The 21,578-nt window shown below is 54.5% G+C and overlaps 2 protein-coding genes across 2 annotated transcripts; one reads left to right on the forward strand and one right to left on the reverse strand.

Moving 5' to 3' along the window:
* Window positions 1–1,089: 1,089 nt before the first annotated feature.
* Window positions 1,090–8,138, reverse strand: pkdccb (protein kinase domain containing, cytoplasmic b). Its single transcript, XM_086153162.1, has 7 exons — window positions 6,665–8,138; window positions 6,139–6,261; window positions 4,758–5,029; window positions 4,494–4,573; window positions 4,137–4,244; window positions 2,004–2,180; window positions 1,090–1,811 (listed from the first exon to the last, which is right to left on the reverse strand). Exons 1-7 carry the CDS (start codon window positions 7,211–7,213, stop codon window positions 1,702–1,704), a joined length of 1,419 nt encoding a protein of 472 aa, XP_086009288.1. The 5' UTR covers window positions 7,214–8,138; the 3' UTR covers window positions 1,090–1,701.
* A 1,542-nt stretch (window positions 8,139–9,680) lies between these two features.
* Window positions 9,681–21,490, forward strand: disp2 (dispatched RND transporter family member 2). Its single transcript, XM_086153175.1, has 10 exons — window positions 9,681–9,893; window positions 11,917–12,061; window positions 12,512–12,780; window positions 12,848–12,877; window positions 12,979–13,102; window positions 13,522–13,637; window positions 13,751–13,860; window positions 14,317–14,414; window positions 14,513–14,668; window positions 15,476–21,490. The coding sequence occupies exons 1-10, from the start codon at window positions 9,832–9,834 to the stop codon at window positions 18,773–18,775; spliced, it is 4,410 nt and encodes a 1,469-aa protein (XP_086009301.1). The 5' UTR covers window positions 9,681–9,831; the 3' UTR covers window positions 18,776–21,490.
* The last annotated feature ends 88 nt before the right edge of the window (window positions 21,491–21,578 follow it).

Here is a 21,578-nt window from a genome sequence, read left to right on the forward strand (position 1 = left end):
CAGACACAGAGACTTCATACACAAAGGCCCTTTGTTGGGGACAACAGGGACCTTCTGGTTTGAGTGGCAGAAGGTCTAACCACTGCAACCCACTTATACTTAACAGAAGACGCCAAAACCTTATCGGCAGCGGTCAGATTTCCCGCGAAGCTCCTGAAGTCCCAGCCCGATGACCATCCGCGCGCCGTAGCCGAGACGTCTCCGCAGCAGCGCCGGCAGGACCTTCTCCCTATCGACCGTTTGCACAGTCAGCTCTCGGCCCGGTGGATGCTCCGCACACTGAGCCGGTCCGCTTTATCTGATCTGACAGGGGGGGCCGTTATCGCAAGATCAGCCTCTGTGCAGACGACACAGGACCGGGCGGGCAACCATCACCTGCGGCCCACGCAATAAGTCTCATCCCGCTGGCTGGACACGCCCTTCCCGACCGGCGGAAAGGGCGTCTCGTACAAGAAGTCAACACCCTCCGCATTGTTGAAAACTTTTTGCAGTGGGCAGCAATGCCCATGTGCAGAGCGCTGGGTAGAACACCAGGCTTCTGGCTCCTATCAAAACATCCCAGGTATTTGATCTGGACCTTCTCAGGCACCAGTGAGTCCTGGAGCTACAAGTCTGGACCTACAGAGCTCCCGGCCCGCCACCCTGAAGGCTCGCCCTTATCTCTGCCTCCTGACAGGCCCGGATGACGAGCCCATTCGTGTGTAAACCGCAGATCCGGCTCTGATTGTCCCGTTGGCTGCCTTTGTCTTTCAGCTCCCCCCCCCCCACGAGAAGGCCCCAGTGAGTAAGCTGATTTACATGTATTAATTAAGGCCCATAATGAGCCCAGCGTGAGGCGGCCTTTGAGCGCATTCCTCCAGTATTGTGCAAACTCTGCAGGTCTGCAGCCCGGCTCTTTCACAGGGACCATGGATTGCAGTTGCGGGGCACGCGAGCAGATAAAGGACTGAAAACACACGGAAAAACCAAGCCGGTGTGGACATGTCAGCCTCCCCTACCCCCACAAACTAACACACACGCACGCACGCACACACACACACACACATATGATGCTGGTTGGCTTATCAACAATGTAAATGGTCGTAGGAGTAGAGGAAACAATACATTTATAAAATATCCATTTGCAAAAACTGTACATTTACAAAAAGTGAAGGGTATAAAAAAACAAAAAGAAAAAAAAACACCGGGGGGAATCATTTTTCATTGAAAATAAAAGCTTCACCCACAAGGTGCACGTATAGAATAAATGCACAATCGTAAAGAAGAATGGCCAATCTGAGCGTGATTAGCTGCGTTTGCTAGGCATTTGGAAGGGGCTGCTCTGAGGGCCTGGCCTCGTCAGGCACGGGCCGGCGGCGACCGCAGAGCCTCCTCGTCTAAGTGAGTTTGTCTAAGAGCTTGTTTTCTCCTCCGGCGTCATCCGCCGGGCTGTGGCGGCTGCCCTCGTTAGATCTTTGGCTTGAAAAAAAAAAGTCCTTTGGAGACCGGGCCCGGCGATGCAAGCGTGCGACGGGCGAGGAGCCGGGGCACGCCCTCCTTTAACCGTACCTGAAGGGAAATCCCTTTAAATAGTAGCTGGCAGGCGGATCAAACGCAGAGCAGAAGCCTATAAATACATCACATTCACGTGCGACACTTCCACCCCCCACCCCCTGGGGCAGTCCTCATCCTGAGCGCTGAGACCGGGCGGGACCGGCCCGTCTACCGCGCCGTGGAATTCTCAAGAACTTTGGTTTTCTTCACGTATACTTCGGACGTCCCGTCGGGCACCAGGTGGCTGAAGCTGCTCCTGAAGGAGGCCAGGAGGTGACCTGCCGGCGGAGAACACAAGGAACGCGTCGGCAAACAGTCGTGCATGTTCTGACTCGACGTCCTCAAAGACGAGACACTTTAGAAGACTCGTCAGAAGACTCCGGAGGAGGAGGAGGAGGAGGCGGCAGAGAAGTCTCCCTCCTGTCGGGTCGACAGGGAGAACCGAAGAGGACGTCTGACGCTTTACTCACCCGTCCACGTCCTCTGGCCCGTCACACTGAAGCTGTTGCACTGCGGATGGGAGCTGCAGATGAAGGCCGCCTCTCGCAGGCTGTGCACGGAGAGCACGCAGCCCAGCTGGCTGTAGGAGGGCCAGCAGCGGAAGTCCACGTCCCCCGACGTCCTCACGCCTCGCATCTGGGTGTAATCTACAGGGCGGGAGCACATGGTGACGGAGCGACTCCTGTACGAGATGGAAAAGTCCCAATACGCCCCGTGGAGAGACAGCGTCCCAGAAGAAGCGTGCGGCCGGGTCGGCTTCCTGAGCTCCTCGGGATCGGAGGAGAAAGAGAGGTCGGGTCTGACTCTACTCGGAGATCCGACCGAGTCACGGAGCTGCTTTGTTCGGGAACCGCTAGAGAGGACACGGCGCCAAACACCGGCAGGAACTTCACGATGCTCTAATCACCCTGGGAGTTTAAGGGGGGGGTTCTGTTGAATTGATAAAAACACCAAATATGGGGAGGGTCACCTATACCTCTTGTGTTTCCCTGATTCCTCGCTGTCTCCATGGAAACAGACGAAGACGGAGTTTTGCGCGGAGCGAACGTGCGAAATCCTGCCGCTGAAGCCGGGTTTCAAACCCTCCTCGACCTCCACACTGCACGGATGATAGAATTCCTTCCCTCAACAGCAGAAACACACACACACACACCAAACTGGGAGAGGTTAACAGTTTGCACCGCCCGTCTCCATATGGACTCACAGACAGGGCCTTTGTGCTGGCGTGGCGAGTGTGTGTGGTGGGGGGATGGATGGGGGGGCGGGGTGGCGGCGGCGGCGGGGGGAGGGGGGTATTGTTAAGAGGAAAAAGACACAGGATCTGTCTGGGTCTTCTGGGTCTGACAGAACAAGGACTGTTTGAAGAATCCTTCAGGAGAGAAGACGGGGCCTGTTGTGGAGCTCCAGGACCTGGATATGAGGCCCGCCCCCCGCCTCCCCCCCGAGCGTCGGGAACGCACACAGGGCCCGAGCCCTCCGAGAGTTCTCCCGCCGGAGACCCGCGCCGCCGTTCTCCCGCATCACCACAGCTGTGGGATCTTCTCCGCTCTGACCCGTCACGCACCATCTCAGCCACAGAACATTTACATCAGCAATGAAGCTGCCATCTGCCAGCAATTTGAAATCACCATTGCTACCTGTCTCTCTCTCTCTCTCTCCAAACACCACAGAGACCAGATGGAGGTCTTTGGCTGCTGTTGGGATTTCTTTTATGAGCCAGTGTTTTTCTGTTCTTCACAACAGTCAGGTGGTGGATTTCCTCCTCTCTCCTTCTTCTTCTTTCCCCTCCTCCTGCCATGGTTGAGTCATTCGACCTGATGTTGCTCAACAACATTGACTGGAATAAGAGGTCAAACTGGAAAAGGTCCATCTAGAGGTTTCTAGATCCACACCAGGTGACTCCGTCTGACTCCTTAAGCTGAAGGAGAAGCCGCCCTCTCCTCCTCCACCTCCCGAGTGGACTCCAAACTGGTATTGAGACTCCGTCCCCCTTCTTTTTTTTTTTTTAAGCATCACTTCTCCTGAGGTGAACGGAAAACTGGAGTTGTACTACAGAAGAAGAAGAAGAAGAAGAAGAAGGAGGAGAATCTTCACCAGCCAAACCCGAGCCCTGGGTTCCACACCAAGGTCTTATCAGCCACTGGATCAGCAGCATGTTTCACTCATGGACCCCCCCCCCCCCCCGGTGACAGCTCCTACACCCCCGGCCCCTTGACGCCGAATCTGTGATTGAATTCACAAAGCGCCGCTACGTAAACAGTCCGGCATCTGGGGGTCGGAAAAACCTCGGCGCAGGAACGCAGCCAGGCTCTCTGGTATTAATATTTCATAGGGCTGAGCGAAGCCCGGGGAGGGCGGCGCTTTGAGGGTTTGTACTGAGGGAATACAAATGAGGAGGGAGGGAGGGGGGGTGACAAAGAATGACTTTGTATTTAAAACACAAAGCAGACGGCGGGTCAGGGGGACGGACGGCCGGCTCGGACGGCGAGCCGAAAGGGGAGGAAACGGAGAGGGTTTGGAGATCGGCTCCGGCCCCTTCATTCCAGCTGCTTAATAAAGCTGTCAAACCCCCCCGAGTCCCCAGAGACAGAGCTTCACCTCACCTCTGACTGCTGATGGAGGCAGCCCATCCAGGTGCAGGCCAGACTTGTACAGGTGGAGGACGTGTTCAAAGGCCTCCAGCGTCTGATTGATGTCGGCCCTCAGTTCACCTGGACGCGCGCACGCACACATGCACGCACACACACAGACACATGCACACACATACAAGGCGGTGTCACGGCTCAGTATGAAATATGGACGTCGTATTTCCCCTCCTTTCCCACGGTGTGTGATTTCCAGGCAGGCCCCGGCCCCGCGGCGGGAGGCGGCGTGCCGACGTGCAGCTACTCCGCATAATCAGCGGAGCGATTTGTGCTCCGATCTGCCGTGGCGGCTCGCATCGTGTCAGGATGTCTCACCTGTGGAGTTCATGATGTGGTCCACCAGGTGTGTGAGGCCGGGCGGGGCCTGGTGGGGCAGCAGGTAGGTGAAAAAGTACCTGGATCCAAGCAGAGACATCTCAGTGAGGCACATCCCACGGTTCCCACAGAGAGAAGGTGTGAAAACAAACAGTCCATAAAGCTGTCAGAGGACTGAGAGCTTTTCGAGGAGAGGAGGGGCTCCTCGTCTCCTCGACTCTTCTCCGGCGGGGCTAACGTCTCATCTGGCCTTCCTCCGCATACCTGTAGGCATTGTAGATGTTCATCTTCTCGTTGAAGCCCTCGCACACGCCCCGAGCCGAGCAGGGCAGTGTGAAGTTCCGGTGCGGAAAGCGGAGAGAGCAGTCGCCGTCGGCCCGGCAACCGGTTTCCTCGGCGCTGGCGTCGTCCAGGTCGGTCAGCTTCAGCTCGCCGGAAACGGTGACAAACTGCCGGGGCTGGAAGTCCAGTAGAGCCACGGAGCCCAGCGGGGACCGGGACAGGAAGTGCAAGAGCCTGACTAGATCCAGACACACCTGTGTGGACCCACACACACACACATTAGCAGTCTTTCACCTCGTCTCTGAGCTCCCTGCCTCATCTTCTCTGTGTATTTCCGTGACATAAAATGTGTTTCGAGTCAGCCGGGGGCCCCCGGGGAGCCCCGGACCATGTGGCTGGACTCGTCGCGCGTGCCGGTTCTGCTCCGCTCCAACGCGACGCACCATCTAGGCGCTAAACGCTCCTAAACTCAACTGAAGCGTCACACGTGACGGGGTAATGGGCAGGATGGTGCCGCTGAAAATACCAGGATGTAAAAATAGCGCATCACAAGGGCCACGTTTGCCAGTGACTTCCTGCGAAAGGTCTCCACTGGCCCTGTGGCGCGGAATAAAGACCCGGGCCTCCTCTGACAGAAGGGAGGCCTGCGCTGCTGCAGACATAGCTGGGAAAATAGAGGCCGCTGAATCTAAACCACCCCCGGATTACCGCGGCCCCGGCCCGTTCATGGCCCCCTACGACATTCGGGGTGTGTGTTAGTGCTGGATCAGTTAACCTTTGTTTCACTGGACGGCTGCTGTCGTGCCCGTGGAGCCCCCTCTGGGGCCCGGGGCCCGGGGCCTCCACAAGCAGGCACGACAAATAAATAAATAAATAAACAAACAAGGGGGTGCACGTTTAATTTTCACCCCCCACCACCAAACATACACACACACACACACACACACACACACACACACACACACACACACACACACAATGAGGCTTAGATCAACCCCCGTCACAGGTATGCTCACGGCAGGAGGCAGTGGAGAAGTTACACTGCGGGGAGCCCTGTGTGTGTGTGTGTGTGTGTGTGTGCGTGTGTGTTTGTGTGTGTGTGTGCGCAGTTGTGATGACACGACATTCCCGGCCTGCAGTGGATTAAATCCAGGACTGGTCTTCATCGCAGCAAAAGCCAAAGGCACAGAGTGATGGGTGTCAGACCTCCACCAGGTTCAGACGTCCTTTTATGGTCCTTCGCCTCTGCCGTGGGCAAGCGCCGCACGTGCACGACGTGCACGGCCGAGTCCCTCGGCTTCCCGGGGTGCGGTGAGCGTGAAGGATAAAGGGCGGAGGATAGAGCCGCGTGTCAGCGCCGTACCCTGAATCTGTCCTCCCAGGGGCTCTGGAGCAGCTGGATCATCTGCAGAGGGTTCCCCTGCTCCAGGATGACCGCCAGCCGTCCCTCCTGACCTCCGGTGGTCCCCGCACAGTGACCTCGGAGCTGCGGCGTGGAGAGGAACTGTTAGTCGGGACTGAGGACTGAACACACACACGTAAAACCAGCTCGAAGCTCGCGGAGCCGGAGAAGGCTGAGCTTCGGTCCATAAACGTGGCTGAAGCGAGAGGACATGATGTTCTGCCAGCCCTCATGCTGCTGACACAGACAGATGTCTTCAGCCTGGAAAGGGGGGGATCTGACATGGATCGATTAAAAAAAGGGGGAGGGGGTGTCAGGCTGGATGAGCAGCTCCGCGGTCCGGGTTCGAGGCCGCAGCAGAGGAGACAGGGGTCCTTTGTCTGCTCACCACTGGACCCGAGGGTCAGACGGGGGTGGGTGGCGAGTTAAACTGGAAGAACCCAATAACTGAAATAAACACAGCGCCCAGACCGGAGCCCCCTCTTACCTTGATGACGTTGGGGTGCCGAAGTTTCTGCAGGAGGACCATTTCTTTCTTCAGCTTGTAGGCCACCAGCTCCCGGCAGCCGTGGGGATCTCGGAAGTCCTCCACGCATCTGCCCATGTCGATGCCCTTCTCGTTGACGAGTTTCAGCGCCACCGGTTGCCCGCCGGCCAGATGGGCTTTGACCACCAGCTTGGTGTACCCGGAGCCCAGGACCTCCACCGGCCGCAGGTCCGCCAGGGACTCGCAGCCCAGCTCGTCCAAGTGCGCGCTTCTGGAGCCGTGCGCGATCTCGTCCCACAGGTCGCCGTCGGGCTCCGAGCGGGGCGGATCCTCCGCCGAAAGCAGGGGCAGGATTTCTCCGCGCCGCTGACGGAGCTGGGAGTCCAGCGCCCGGCGCAGGGAAGCGGGCGCCGCCGCAGCCCCTCCGGAGCGGGCGGAGCCGCCGGGGCCGCCGGGCCCGGCCTGCTGCACGCCGCCGATCAGCAGCGACACCAGGATGGAGAGAACCACGAAGGCCAGCAGGGCGGCCGCGCGTAAAGGGTTGCCCATGGCGGGCGCGGCTGCTGGGGACCGCGGGCACGGACCTGCGTGAGAGGACCTCTGGCTCCGCGCGGCGGAGATCCGCTCCTCGATCTCCACCTCCCTCCGGAGGTGTGTCCTGTCCCGTCCTGCCCGCGCGTAACCCAACACCCGCAGCCGGGCGTTGCGTTGCGTTGCGTTGCTGCGCGGCTTCACGCCCACCCGCCCAGGAGCGGGTTAGTTAGCTTGGTAACTAACATCTGTAGGTTAGGTAACTTGGAGGCTGCTTAGCAGCCACCTGTGTGTGGAGGGCTCGGTCCCGGGCTCAGCCTGTCCAGCAGGTGGCGGTCGAGCCCGCCTCCGCCGGGATCCAGGCCAAGATCCAGGCTTCTTCTGGTTCCAATTAACCGGAAGAGCATCGGTAGGCAGTGCAACCCCCCCCCACCCCAGAATCTACCCAGAAACGGTGAATCAAATATCTGTCCATCTGTCCACAAGAGACCGCTCCTGTCTCCTCTCGGTCTTGGAGTCTTCACTCTGAGAAGATCTAGCGGAGGCCGAGCCTTCCCTTGCATTGCGATGTGATGGAACATCGGCCATGTCGGCTGCTGAGAGCCTCCCGCCCCAGGCCAGAGGGCGGACTCGGGTCCGGCAGAGGTTTCTTTCCCGCAGTCCCTTGGGGATGAGGGTCTGATGCCTCCGTCCGCGGGTCTGCTGGGTCGCAAATTCACAGGGCTCCTGGTCTTCTCAGGAAGCGTGGAAGGACCTCAGAGGTAGGGAGGAAGCGGCGCGCTGTCCTCAATGACGAAACCTGCGGCTAAATTCCATCCCTTGGTCCCGACAGGCTGAAGCTCCGCTTTCTTCACATCGTCCATCTACCAGGACTGTTGTTGTGGAGGAACGTCCACCTGGTCAAAGCAGGATCCATCACGGAGAAGCTGGCCACGCCATTGTTCTGTGTAGATGTGGACATGTCCGGGAGATGCTTGTGAATGAGCAGAGGGTAATTCGACTTCTGAGCTGGAGCCACTGCCTTCAGCATCACCTCAGAGCAACCAGTGTGTGTGTGTGTGTGTGTGTGTGTGTGTGTGTGTGTGTGTGTGTGTGTATACAACACACAGTGTTGTTGTGGTCAGCACCTGACTTCTGCCTCCCAGCTGAAGATCCCTGGTTGGATTCTCACAGGAGGCCTTCTTGTGTGGAGTCTCCATGTTCTCCCCACGTCTGCGTGGGTTCCTCAGGGTTCTTCCACAATCCAAAGCATTTGCAGGAGGTTAACTGGAGACCCTACATTGTCCAGACATGTGGATGGTTGGATGGATCCAGGGTTTTTTCAGTTCCAGGTACACGGTGTGACGGAGGTCTGAGTTCCCTGGACTGCTCTGGGGAATCAGAGCCTTCCGGAAGCATCTGTGACTCAGTGCATCACGTACAGTATGCATTGTCCTGTTGTCACAAGTACACATACTGTATATAGACTGCACACCACCTATCTATCTATCTATCTATCTATCTATCTATCTATCTATCTATCTATCTATCTATCTATCTATCTATCTATCTATCTATCTATCTATCTATCTATCTATCTATCAATAAAATGATATTCATACATAATATAAATATATATTAACACTGTTCATGCTTTATATCTATCTGTATAAATATATGTTTAGAACATATAGTGATACATCTCCCTAATGTAGTTCATACACATACTGTGTGTATGTTTATATATATGTAAATAGACATACTGTCAATAATGTATATGTGCACACACTACACATACTGTATGTATAACTGTGTGTATATATGCTTGCTGTTCAAATTGTGATAAATATTCCTTGTGAAAATAATATATGTACTGTGTATATACACACAATACATAATGTAAATATATATAAATATACACACACGGCTCATACTGTATGTACATATGTGTGTGGATATATCCACACACATATGTCTGTGTGTATACACATCATGACACATATTCCTTCTATAGATAATATAAATACTGTGTGTACATGTATTTACATTATATACACTGAGCATAGTGTATATACATGTCTGTACATGCATATTTATAAATTGTACATATATATACAGTACGTGTGTGCATTTACATATATACCTATATATTGACATGCACACACACTGTGCTCATATCTCTGCCGTAGATACTATGTATTCTGCACACACACACACACACACACACACACATACATATAGTGTAAATGCATGTGTGAATGTGAACGCAGGGCAATGTAGAGATGGACGTGGGGTCGGTAGGGATTTAAGTGTCTTCACCTGGGGTCCAAGTGTCAGTCGTGGAAGGGCCGCCTCATCCCCTGCGCCCCCCCCCCCCCGACACGCACCCCGCACCCCCCGCCGCCTCTCCAGCGCCGCGCCGGTTGGATGCGGAGCGTCCAGCGTCCTCAGCATCACCGCCGCTCGGCCAATCAGAGCGCCGCTGGCGGCAGACGCGCCCGCAGAACCTGGAGCATCAGCCGCCTCGGAGACAAGCCGGCGGGTTCGGTCCACGGACGGGGACCGTTGGGCCGCGACGTGTCACGATGAAAAGGACTCCGTAGGTGGGTCGTCGGTGCGTGGCGAGCGGCGGCGGCGGCGGCGGCGGCGGCGGAGGGATGGAGGCGGAGACGACGGACGGCTCCCCCGACGGAAGGGGAAGGCAGGCGGCGGGCACAAGGTGGGACGGCGTGACATTTCTCTGCGGCTTCGGCTTCCAGACGTGCATCGCAAAAAAAAACCAAAAAAAAAAAAAAAACCGATGCGTGATTCTTAGCATCACGTGGCTTCTGTATGTGCGTGGATGCTTGCATGTATGTGTGTGCGTGTCACACAGTTTTCCATTCTGCGTCCATCACCGCATCCAGAGGGAAGCCTCCTCCAGGGGCTGCTGCCTCTGAACCTCCAGCTACCAAGTCAACCTACTCCAACTTTCATTCTCATTCAGGCAAATTGTGTTTCCCTTCATCGCTCCACTCCTTCTCAGACACTGACAGCTTCATCTTACTGCAACTAATACCATTACAGTATCATTAGCAGTGTTAGTATTATTATTATTATTATTATTCCATACCACAAGCTGTGATGATATTCCAGATCGCTCAGACGAACAAATGTAGGTCTGCTGAGCCGGATGGAAGACGTGGACGTGTTCGAGGACAGAAGACGGACGCGGGTGTGGAAAGAAAGCGGCAGAAGAAACCAGGCACAAGGAGTGGAGCCACAGTGGAGAGGTGATGGTGGGCCCGACAGGGAAAGACAGCTGAGACCCCATGGAGAACATCTCAGCAGGAGGCAGGAGGGAGCTGGTGGCAGGAAGAGGAGAAGGACACGAAGAGAGGAGAATGGTGTCACGGTTCGAGGCTCAGAACATCAGAAAGGGCTTCATCTGGGTGAAGAAACAACCCGAATTCTATAAATCCAAGGGTCGGAAGAGTCTGAGGGATGAAGGTTCAGGGGAGCACGTGTGTTTTTCTCCTCACATGGATGGGTGCCGATGCAGATCTGTAACGGTCCAGTGGGGTGACGTGCCGCTGCCACAGACTCACCCGCTGCTTCCATGCGAAAGCAACGCCAAGGGACGTCTGGAGGACATCGGTCAGAGGAGTCAGAGGCATCGGGGCTGGAAAAAAAAAACAGAGGCCATGCAACACGGAGGAGGCGGGCCTCAGCGCGGTGTCTCCTGGAGGCAGATCCTTGACCTGGTGCTGCCAGCCCAGCATGGTCCTCACTGCATCAAACTCCAAACTCCTGGATCTGAGGTTCACCTTGACAAAATACAGAAAGCTCTGAAAGCTCCAGTGTGGGAGGTGTTGGGGTAGGGGCGCTTGAGGGAAGACATGTCAGTGGACAAGAACACTTTAATTTCCTCTGCGTGCTTGAGCGTGTGCGTGTGTGTGTGTGTGTGTGCACATCTCAGTGACACCTACCTGGCTATTTTGGTCTTTATCATCTGAAATATTGATGAGCTCCTCAAACTGCTCCCCCTGTGTGCTTCTATGAGCCATCTTGTTGGGGAAGAACCCATCAGAGAGATGTTCGGGAGAAGTTAACCGCTGCTGAGAACCTTAAGTCTGCTGAGACGTGCACGAACTTTGCAAAGACTGCTCAGAATACACTTCATACACTTACCGTGGCAGGGTACAAGGTGAGGTGGTCCTCAGAGACCTGCTGCATTTCTGAGTGCTGAGATCTTCTCCCAGCTTCACAGGATCATGGGGTTCACCTCCTCACACAGTTCAGCCATGACGAGCTTCACACACACACACACACACACACACACACACACACACACACACACACAGATTGAACAGGCTGCCCGTCAGCGTGCCTCATTATGACACACAAAGAAAACCATGCCAGGTCATCTGGCCCCTGTTGACATACTGCTCTCTGTCGCCATAGCGACAGCACAGGAAGTGCGCCTGCATCCAGGCTTCTGTGGAAAAACAAGCATGTGGTGGACGATAAAGACCACCTTTTAAAGAGGCACAACACACACGTGCACACGTACTTAGGAAACATAGGTAAACTCCAGGTGCGGCTGATTTGGGTGTTTATGTGAGGTCATGCTTTGCGACAGGGGCCGAATTCGACCTCCCGTCATGTCACCTCTCCGTCTTCCAGCCGTCTCTTCTTCCCGTTAACACGTTGTCATCTCTCTTCCATTCACACCCCTCCCTCTGTGTGTCTCTGCTCCTCAGCGGAAGCCCGGCATTGCCACTGCGCCCCGCTGACGGCCTGTGCGCCGGCGAGGCGAATCTGACGGTAATCCAGGCCGAGGGGGAGCTATGTGACAGCTGCACCAGCCCCAGCAGACCCTCGTCCTCCTGCCAGTTGTATCACCAAGTATGCCCAAGCTCAGGCCTCTGCGGTGTGTGTGTGTGTGTGTGTGTGTGTGTGTGTGTGTGTGGTTTAGGATTGGAATACTGGTATGGCATAAGGACGTCTCAAATGGGGCTGGAAATAGACGCAGGAATCCAGGAGGTGGTGGCGGAGACGGTCAGCACGTCGCCACAGCCTGGATTAACACCAACATCTGCCTTCTCATGGAAAAATATTGCTTTGGTGCCATGTGTTACCTGACCTTATTAATATTAAAGTCTAATGTATGAACGAAAAAAGCCAGTTTTAGTGCTTGTCGATTTCAGCCAGGTGAAGAGTTCCTCCTCTGACGTCGTCTTGAACCCCCTCAGAATATCTAACAAGGCGGCCGCGTGGATCCGATGCACCCCGGATGTTTTTTGATCGGCGTATCTTTTGATGTCGGGTTTATTCTGTTGCACTTTTCTGCCCCAGGTGACCCCTGACCCTCAGGCCGGGGCCCGCCAATCACCGCAGCGTCGAAACTGCAACCGCCAGGAGGCGTCGGGACCGGACGCCGTTCGAGAACGCCACTCAAACGCCTCGGACCTTTGCGCCGAGGAAGGGGGCGTGGTGGTCAAAGTCAGCCATGGTTGCGGTTCTGCCCAGTCGGCGTGCCAGGGGGCCGTCAGCTGCCATTGGCTACGGGGATCTATCGAGGGCAAGACACCGACAGCGACTCAGCAGAATGCTGGGACGGCCAGGTGGGCATTCTGACAGCTCGCGGACGACCGGGGTTATTCTTTGAATTAATCTCTCATAATCCAACAGGGAAGGAGGACTGCACTGCGTCGTAAGAAGGTAAGCACGGACGGCGGCTCTCACCTGAACGCCAAGGTTCGTCTTACCTGATCACAGATCAGCTCCCCTTGTGCTTCCTCCTTTCTCTATGGTACCTCAAGCTACGCCCAGTTGCTGGTAGATTACCCGTTGGCGCTGCTCCTGGGTTGTGCTGTGCTGCTCCTGGGATGCTCTCTAGCCGGCATCTTCATGGGTCCGCTGCCGGACTTCTCGGACCCCCTGCTGGTAAGCCAGATCAGGAGAAACGCGAGGGGAGAAACCGTTTCCGGACGTGCGCGTCGGCGTAGGGATGTACCCGCTGTGAAAGCCAGCGCACAAACCTCTTATCTCCTCAGGCTGGGTGTTAAATCGCCGTTTGCGTAACGACGAACGCGTCATTTCCTGGAGTAACATCAGAATGTCACCGAGCCGTCGTTCCGATTGGATATGTCCTTTTCACCTCCAGAGATTGAAATCAAAACCGCCGTATTATTTAAGACAAAACTTACCGAAGATTGAATCTTATCTGATAGAATCACGCCGGAGGAGCCACACCTCGTTCGGCTGGCAGGATCTCTAGCGGGCTAACAGCGAGTGGAATCCTCCAAGTTTCCAAACAAGTTTCTTGTTGCTGAGCATCCATTCTGTGTGCACCGTCTCCCCAGGGCTTCCAGCCACGCGGGACATATGTTGGCGTTCGCCTGTCCAGTTTGTCCAGGCTGCAGGAGAGCAGCGGCCCCGGGAAGGCCTTGTCTCCTTTGCCCCTGGAGCTCGGCGGCAGGTCAACATATTTGCTATCTGTTCTGAATGTGCGAGGGAAAGACGAGCCCGGTTGTGAGTTGGTTAGCATGCAGACTTCTGAATAACTCCAATGTGTTCGTGTGCCTGTGGTAGTTTCAGTGGTGCGAACAGCAGAGGCGGCAGTCAGGGAACCTCCAGCCGGCGGGTCAAGAGGATGCTCGCCAGAGACTCTTCTCCAGAAGCCTTCCTCTGCGACGCTCCAGGTGGGCTGACTTCCACTCCTCCCCCGACTCGGGTCGGTCTCATAAGAGGCGATCATCTACTCAAACAAAAGCGGGCCTGCTTTGACGCGAAAACTCCGTCTCAGTCAGGACGTTGGGGCGTACGGCAGCACAAGCGAGCCTCCGTGTTAGTCGGCCCTCCGAGCAAAGCTGCCCGCCTCGCGCAGGTTTTTAGACCAAGAGTGACGAGGAGAGGGTTTGCGCACGCAGCCTCTCGAGGTTTCAGCAGCAACAGTCTTGGGCAGGTTACTATCGACGACCTTCCTAAAGCTCCGCTTCTGAACTATTTCCTAGTGATTCCAAAGCACCTTCAAATGGGCGAAACCAAAATATAAGATCACCTTGTTTTACCAAAGTGGAAAAATCAAAGCATGGAACGAGTGTTTTCAGCCTGGTAGCTGTCGCCGCGTGTTGAGTCCGTCTGTGTCTCCCCGCCAGGCCACCATCTGGCCCAGCTGGTGTTTCGATCGGAGAACTCCGCCAGTCTCTGGAGCCTGAAGGCCATCCACGCCATGTGCGAGATGGAGCGGTCCAGGGTTCGCTCTCTTTTACTCTTCCACCTATATGACCGAAACCCACGGCAACAACCCTGGAAGGAACCAGAGCAGTCAAGAGCATGTCCTCTGTGTTCCAGATCCGCTCCCAGGTCCAGTTCCAGGAGCTTTGCCAGCAGCACCAAAGGGTGGAGGACTTGGCGTCCAGGGGGGTCTGCTGCCCCAGCTGGTCCCTGGGGAACTACTTGGCCCTCCTCACCAACGCCTCCTGCTGCCACAGCCTCACCTCTCACCAGGTTGCTTTTCCTTTTCAAGAGACCATGAAAGAAATGACATCCCTCCATCCTCTCTGCTGCCTTCATGTGTTTACCAACACGCCCCATTGGTCGGTTCTATCCCTCGAACCGTCTCCTCCGCATCCTCTTCTCTCGCAGCCACTCGCTTCCCTCTGTCCATGAACCTCCTCTCTGGTCCTCCTCCAGCTGCAACCTCAGCATCCTTCTACCCAGATCTTCACCATCCCTCCGCCGTCCATGTCCAGACCATCTCAGTGACTTTCTCTAGACCATCTAACGTGTGCTGTCCCTCTGTTGGACTCCTTCCCGATCCTCCCTACCCTCCTCACTCCAAAACAGGAACCTCCACATCTTCGCCTCTGCTGCCTCCAGCTCTGTCTCCCGTCTTCTCCTCAGTGTCTCCAAATCTGACACCATAGCTTGTCTCACCCGTGTCCTCTCCGCCTCTCCTTTCACCCTGTCTGATACTCTTTTCGCCACCACTTCCACACATTCCTCCACCTCTTCTCCACCCCCTCCATTGATCTGGATTGCTGACCTTGGGTACCTAAATTCCTCCACCTTCTTTATCTCCACTAGGAGATAACTCCCATTGAGTGCACCGCTTACACCGTCTATATGAACAGGGTTCAAATTCATGAGCGATTTAATTTGTAGGAATACAGGAGTGCGAGATAGCTGGGCGGGAACTCGATACCCCCTATTGCAGTTGAGGAGCGCTCCGTCAAAAATGGGATTTTTGTGTGTGCGGTTTCCATATGATCTCGTTCGTGCCTTGAACCCCGTCTTCCTCTTCCCCTCCCCCAGGTGGACGAGTCTCTGGCTCTTCTCCGGAAGTGTGCTCCTTACTATCACGAGGGACATCTAGTGGAGTCATGTTTTGAGAGACCCAAACACGGCAGCTGTTCCTCGGTGCCGTCACGCTGCAAACAATCCCGCATAGTTTTCCAAATCCTACACTTCCTGGTTGATAGAGACTTCCTTGGCCCGCAGACGGTTGAATATCAGATCCCGACGCTCAAGTACAGCCTTCTGTTTCTGCCTCTTGACAAAGGGGAGCGCATGATGGAGATCTATATGAGCAGTCTGGAAGGCAGGGATTTGACATACAACAACACATCCGTCACCGGCATGGACTTTGGTATCAAGCGGACACTGTTCAAGTATTACTTGGCGAGAGATGCGCTGTACCCCGTTCTCGCAATCATCTCCCTTCTCATCACGATGGCTCTGTACCTCCATTCGGTCTTCATCGTGACGCTATCCGTCATAGCAATCGCAGGCTCCCTCCTCACCGCTTATTTTCTCTACAAAGTAGCTTTCCGCCTGACGTTCTTTCCTCTGGTCAACCTCTCGGCTGCTCTTATTCTCCTGGGAAGCTGCTCCAATCAGGTTTTTATCTTCGCCGACTTCTGGAATCTGCAGCTATCTCAAAACCCCTCGGCCTCCCTGGAGAGGAGAGTAAACAGAGCCGTGCAGGAAGTGGGCTATTTGATTTTAGCTTCCGGATTGACCTCGAGTGCGGCGTTTTTCTCCGGTTATCTGAGCAGCATCACGGCTATTAGATGTTTCTCCGTTTACCTCGGGACCTCCTCTTTTATCAGCTCAATCCTGGCGCTGGTGTGGCTGCCGTGTTCTCTCGTCCTCCGCGAGCGCTACGCAGAAGCGTCCTCCTCGTCGGCAGCGGCGCAGGGATGGAAACCGTGTTGCTCCAAGAACACCGGCGGCCTCTGGGATGCGAGCTCACGCAAGAGATGCCTCTTCACCATCGGGCGCAAGCTGAGAGAGTTGCAAAGAGCTCTCACTGACACCTCCAATCTATTATTTCTGAAAATCCTGCCCTGCGGCGTGGTGAAGTTCAGATACATCTGGGTGTGCTGGTTCGCAGTGCTCGCCGCTGGCGGCCTGTACATGTCCTGCGTCGACCCCGGCATGAAGCTGCCCACCCTCGACAGCGCCGTCACTCAGCTGTTCCGCTCCAGTCACCCGTTCGAGAGGTACGACGCGGAGTACCGCCACATGTTCATGTTTGAGAGGCAGCGGAACGGTGAGGATAAGCCTATGACATTGATGCTGGTCTGGGGCGTCAAACCCACTGATAACGGAAATCACTTTGACCCGAGAAGCAACGGCTCCCTGGTTCTCGACCCCGAGTTTAACATGAGCCGGTCGGACGCCCAGGTGTGGTTGAGGGAGCTGTGTGCACGGCTTCAAAACCAGAGCTTTTATTCCGCTCCGTCGGCGGCGGCGGACGATAGAGACGCGACGGACAACATCTGCCTGGTGGAACGGCTGATACACTGGGTATCTCTGAGACGCTGCTCGGAGAGCGACGACGTCTTCCGCTTCTGCTGCAGCGACATCCCCTTCCCCTACCCTCCCGGCGTGTTTGAGAACTGCCTCGGCATGATGCTGGCGGAGCGGTACGCCGAGGGCCATCTGGCCCGCGGCAGAGGCCTGTACTTCCAGCCAGATGGCAGGGTCGCCGCTCTCGTGTTGGCATTCGAGACCACGTACCGCTACAGCTTCAATTTCAGCAGAACCAATCTTTTCTACAGAGAAACCCTGTCATGGTTTAACAGAGAAATATCGAGAGCGCCGCAAGGGCTGCGGAACGGCTGGTTCATTAGTCAGCTGTCTCTGTTTGACTTGCAGCAGTCCCTAAGCTCAGAGACGCTGGCTGTGGCCGGCGCCTCGGTGGCTCTCACATTCGCTTCGCTTCTTTTAACCACTTGGAACATTCCGCTCAGTGCATACGGGACTGCAGCTGTAGGCGGGAGTGTGTTCGTCACCGTCGGCCTCCTGGTTCTTCTGGAATGGCAGCTGAGCGGCATCGAGGCTCTCTTCATATCGGCGGCCGCGGGGCTGTCTGTGGATTTCATCGCGAACTACTGCGTATCCTACAGCTTTGCTCCTCATTCAGACAAAATTGGCAAAGTGGCGCATTCCACCAAAAGGATGGGATGTCCGGTAGCAATAGTTTCCGGTGCTTTTTTCTGCACAGGGATCATCATGTTGCCTTCCACGGTACTGCTGTTCAGGAAACTGGGAATTTTCCTGTTTTTGGTGAAATGTGTCGCATGTGGATTTGCAACTTTCTTCTTCCAATCCCTCTGCTGCTTTTTCGGGCCGCAGAGGAACTGCGGAGAGATTATGCTGCTGTGTTTGCCCGACCAGACCGGCGGCGCGCCGTCGTCCAGTTCGGCGGCCAAATCCGGCGCCTCGTCCGCTAATAGTGCCTCGGGAAGATCCAGAGCGAGGAGGAGCTACGACAAAGACGCAGGGGGGTATCCGTACCCCAGCCGCCACCGTCAGAAGATACAAAAGCAGAGCGGGACGGGAGGGGCCGGGGTCGGGGGGCCGGAGCAATACGAGCTGCAGCCGCTGGCCTATCGGCTCAGCGACAGCTTCGAAAACAGCACGTGCACCAGTAAGCTGTCCAACCGGCCGTCGGTGCTCTCTGATGAAATCGAGTACTGCGGTAGAGACGTAGGCGGGAGCAGCGTGGACGTGGAGAGCGTGGAGATGAGCGGTAAACCTCCTCCAGCTCTGCAGACCTCATCTCCTTACAAAGACAACGCCGCGCGACCCGGGGGCCTGACCGGGGATGTCGGCAAAGACACTCTCCTCTGTAAAACCTGCCAAGGTCACTCCGGCGGGATGCAACAATGGACCAATAAGACTTTCTCCTCCGCCTCTAGCATCGAGGAAACCATAATCAGCCAAACACTGGAAACCACGGACCAGCCGTCTCCCTGCGCTGCACGGCAAACTGCAGAGGACAGAATGCATTACTTTTACAAAGGGAATCTGTCCTCTCAGTCTTGCAGCTCCTGTGAGGGTTTGGAGGACTCCAACGAAACATGCCTCAGTGACATAGAGCCGGCGCCTTCGCGTATAAATCCGAATGACGGACAGGATCAGCTACGGCCGGGACACCTCAACGGGAAAAGGGACACACTTCGCCTGTCCCTGAGAGAAACTGTGTATGAGACTTGCGCTAAGGGCCGCAGCTGCCAAAGCGAGGAGATCGTCATTCTACCCAACAGTAAGCCAGACTTACCGGACGTTTGGATCAAGAGAGACGGCCGAGAAGACGCATGCTAAGCAAAACCGGAGGACTCTTGGCAACGCTGTGCATTAACAGCTTGGCGAGCACGAGACGTGATTACGGTCTTTTCACAAGGATACAGCAATCGGAGGGAGAGACACACTTCCCACCAGTTGGAGGACACGGATGTTTGTCCAGAGCTGTGCGGGGATATGGACACAATATGGACAAAGCATGATATCAGCGGAGATTTAAAGAAAAGTGTCAAATCAAAGCATGACTTCTCCTGAGCATTTACAGCCAGGAAACAAGAGTAACAGAAACCATTTCTTCTGCCTGAACTTTGCGAGGGCATCACGCTGGAGGAATCTACGACGACAGCATGTGGTTAGGAAAAGTACCACACCCAAACCCTGCTTATGGAATTTGTGTTGTGCCTGGAACCTTCCCCGACGCCCGCGCCTGTACATCGTGCACGCCGGCCCACGTACGTTCTCCTCGGCGGCCACGTTACAGCACCCGACCAACTTTTAAGTGCAAAATCCAAAGCAACACAGGCGCGCCAGCACAATCCGGAGGAGAGCTGCTGCATCAGATGTGGTTGGAACGCCACAGCGATCTCCACCGTAAAACTGCGTGGAGCCGTGCTATGGCCGCGTGAGCCGAGCCTCACCGCTTGAAACCTACGCCCAGGTTCGAACGTGGAATTCAAACCTGGCTCGGGGATGCAAGTACACTTCGGTTTACGGCGTCGACTCAATGCAGAACACGGATCGGAGACAATATGCAATCATTGCGATTTAACAATTCCAGGAACGTTCTGGTGAACTCTTACTTGTTCGACGCAGAACGGAGCACTCCACGCTGTGTTTCTGTTTTCCTTTATTGCGGTAATAGCGTGTATCTTCTAGGCACTCAGGAGGCTTTGGTGCAGACATTGCAGCTGAGGCAACAAGAAAAAAACAGGTGGCGTTAAAAGAGGACAAGGAAGAGGAGCACCTCGCTGACTATTTGCAGCCAGCTTTTAGAACAGGAGGTTTGGGTGAAAAGATCGCCGTATAAATATCAGCCTGCAGGCATGATGTTGGTCAATCTGTGCAACCTAGCCTGCAAGGACCGTATCTGGAGCATTGTCAAAGTCATTGATTCTAAAACAGAGTGGTCACAGTTTTGTCAAAATCAGCACTAAGATACAAACATTTCTGAAATGCCTACGTAATGATTTTAGCTGATTGCACCGCGGTGCTTGCAGGGCCGCAGGCGAGTGAGACGGTAGGGAAAAGACTTTTAATGCCACTCCGGCATCACTTTGGAGTCGGCCTTAAAGTAAACAGGGGTGGATTGAAAGAGTCTTGGAGAAAAGCAGACGATGTCCTTTCAAAGGCCTTCATGCTGCAATGAAGGTTGGGCTCCATTGAGAAACAGGACTGTGCCAAAGCCTCCGTGGACCAGTATCCACAACCACTTGTTGTGGGGTTACAAAAAAACAAAGGGGACATTTGGAATATCGATTAAAAGCTGATGGAGAAGATCTATTTCCATGTCATACTGGGCCAGAAGCCGTTATTTTCAATACATCTAACTGCCAATCAAGCCTTATTTCAAGACTATGGCGCTAAAGGCCTTTTTCAAGGGTCTGCAGGAACTCCATCCCAATCACAGTTACCCTCGACCACCAAATCCTCTGACCAGTGATCTCCATAACCAAGCTGACTGTGACTTAGAAAAGGCTTAGGATCAATGCGTTTTCTTTTTAATATCACCAATTCAGATGTCTGTGTCATGGTCTTGTGACAAGAGTCTTTTTCCTCCTCTTCCAATGTTCCGCATTGATATTCTCTGCGCGGGCGTGACAGATTTCATACGCCGCCGTCTTGTAATTACCGCTCGCGTCACCAGTACAGATGCTGTGTCGAGCAGCCACGGTGTGGAACATCTCTATCCACACGAGGGTTCATCGGGAAACGACACGGAGGTGGGTTGGCACAAGGGGCAAAATGTACAGTTTGTCATATATAATTAGGAAATGGGAAAATGTGTTTTCGTGGTGTACGGACCTGTGTGTGCGCTTGCTGTTTCCGAATCAAATTAGACATTGTGCGTTTTGGGTTATTTTTCCTAGCGTCACCCCCAGAACCGTGTTTACTTCCAGGGCTGATTCTAGCAGGCGGAAACGTTGTTATAAACACACGTGGTAAGATAGACCTGACCCGTATGGAGCTCGGTGCGACCCAGAGTGAAGATCTTAACCCTTTGAAAGAAACAGGAGCGAACATTACACAGTTGTAAAATGCCGTCGCAAACCTCTTAGAACCGACACCCGGCCTCACAAGAGACTGACTGGTCGTGTTAAACTTCTGTCGGTTGTGAAATAACTGGGGGGGATATTTGATCCAGAAAAGGAGGAGTGCTGTTTGTAGTCCTAAAAATGAGTGTGGAAAAGGTGCTTGAGCCTTAGACTGTTTTCAAATGTACCTTTGAGCAGAGCAGTTTGAGAATACAAGAAGTGTTTGCTTTTGACATCTTGATTGTGTGTTCACAATTCTTCAACAAGCCTTCTCGACAACAACCTGCCTTAGAGATTCATTTGAGAGATGATGAAACTTCTCAGAAGCACGACCATCGCCGCCACTGTCATACACAGCTCTTCAATGTTAACGTACATTTTTCACTAAACTGGAATAAAGATTTTTTTCCAGCAATGTGGGTTCGAAGTTGTCGTGTCTGCAAAAAACAAAAGGCTTAAAATAAAACATATTCATTCGTTCATTCATTCTCTACACCACTTACTCTGCCCTCAGCGCTGGGGTGCTGGAGGATGTCATTAAGCAGAAGATGGGGTTCATCCTATAGACAGGT

This window comes from Fistularia commersonii, chromosome 1, assembly GCF_037954325.1.
Source record: "Fistularia commersonii isolate RoL2024-O1a breed Wild chromosome 1, RoL_Fcom_v1.0, whole genome shotgun sequence".
NCBI classification, from domain to species: Eukaryota; Metazoa; Chordata; class Actinopteri; order Syngnathiformes; family Fistulariidae; genus Fistularia; species Fistularia commersonii.

Coding starts and splice junctions, on each gene's coding strand:
- pkdccb (XM_086153162.1), bottom strand. CDS start 7,213: ATGGGCAACCCTTTACGCGCGGCCGCCCTGCTGGCCTTCGTGGTTCTC. Junction 4,245..4,493: donor CCACATCATGAACTCCACAG/GTGAGACATCCT, acceptor GCGCGCGTCCAG/GTGAACTGAGGGCCGACATC. Junction 2,181..4,136: donor GCCTCCATCAGCAGTCAGAG/GTGAGGTGAAGC, acceptor CCCGCCCTGTAG/ATTACACCCAGATGCGAGGC.
- disp2 (XM_086153175.1), top strand. CDS start 9,832: ATGGAGGCGGAGACGACGGACGGCTCCCCCGACGGAAGGGGAAGGCAG. Junction 13,861..14,316: donor CTTCCTCTGCGACGCTCCAG/GTGGGCTGACTT, acceptor TCTCCCCGCCAG/GCCACCATCTGGCCCAGCTG. Junction 14,669..15,475: donor ACAGCCTCACCTCTCACCAG/GTTGCTTTTCCT, acceptor CCCCTCCCCCAG/GTGGACGAGTCTCTGGCTCT.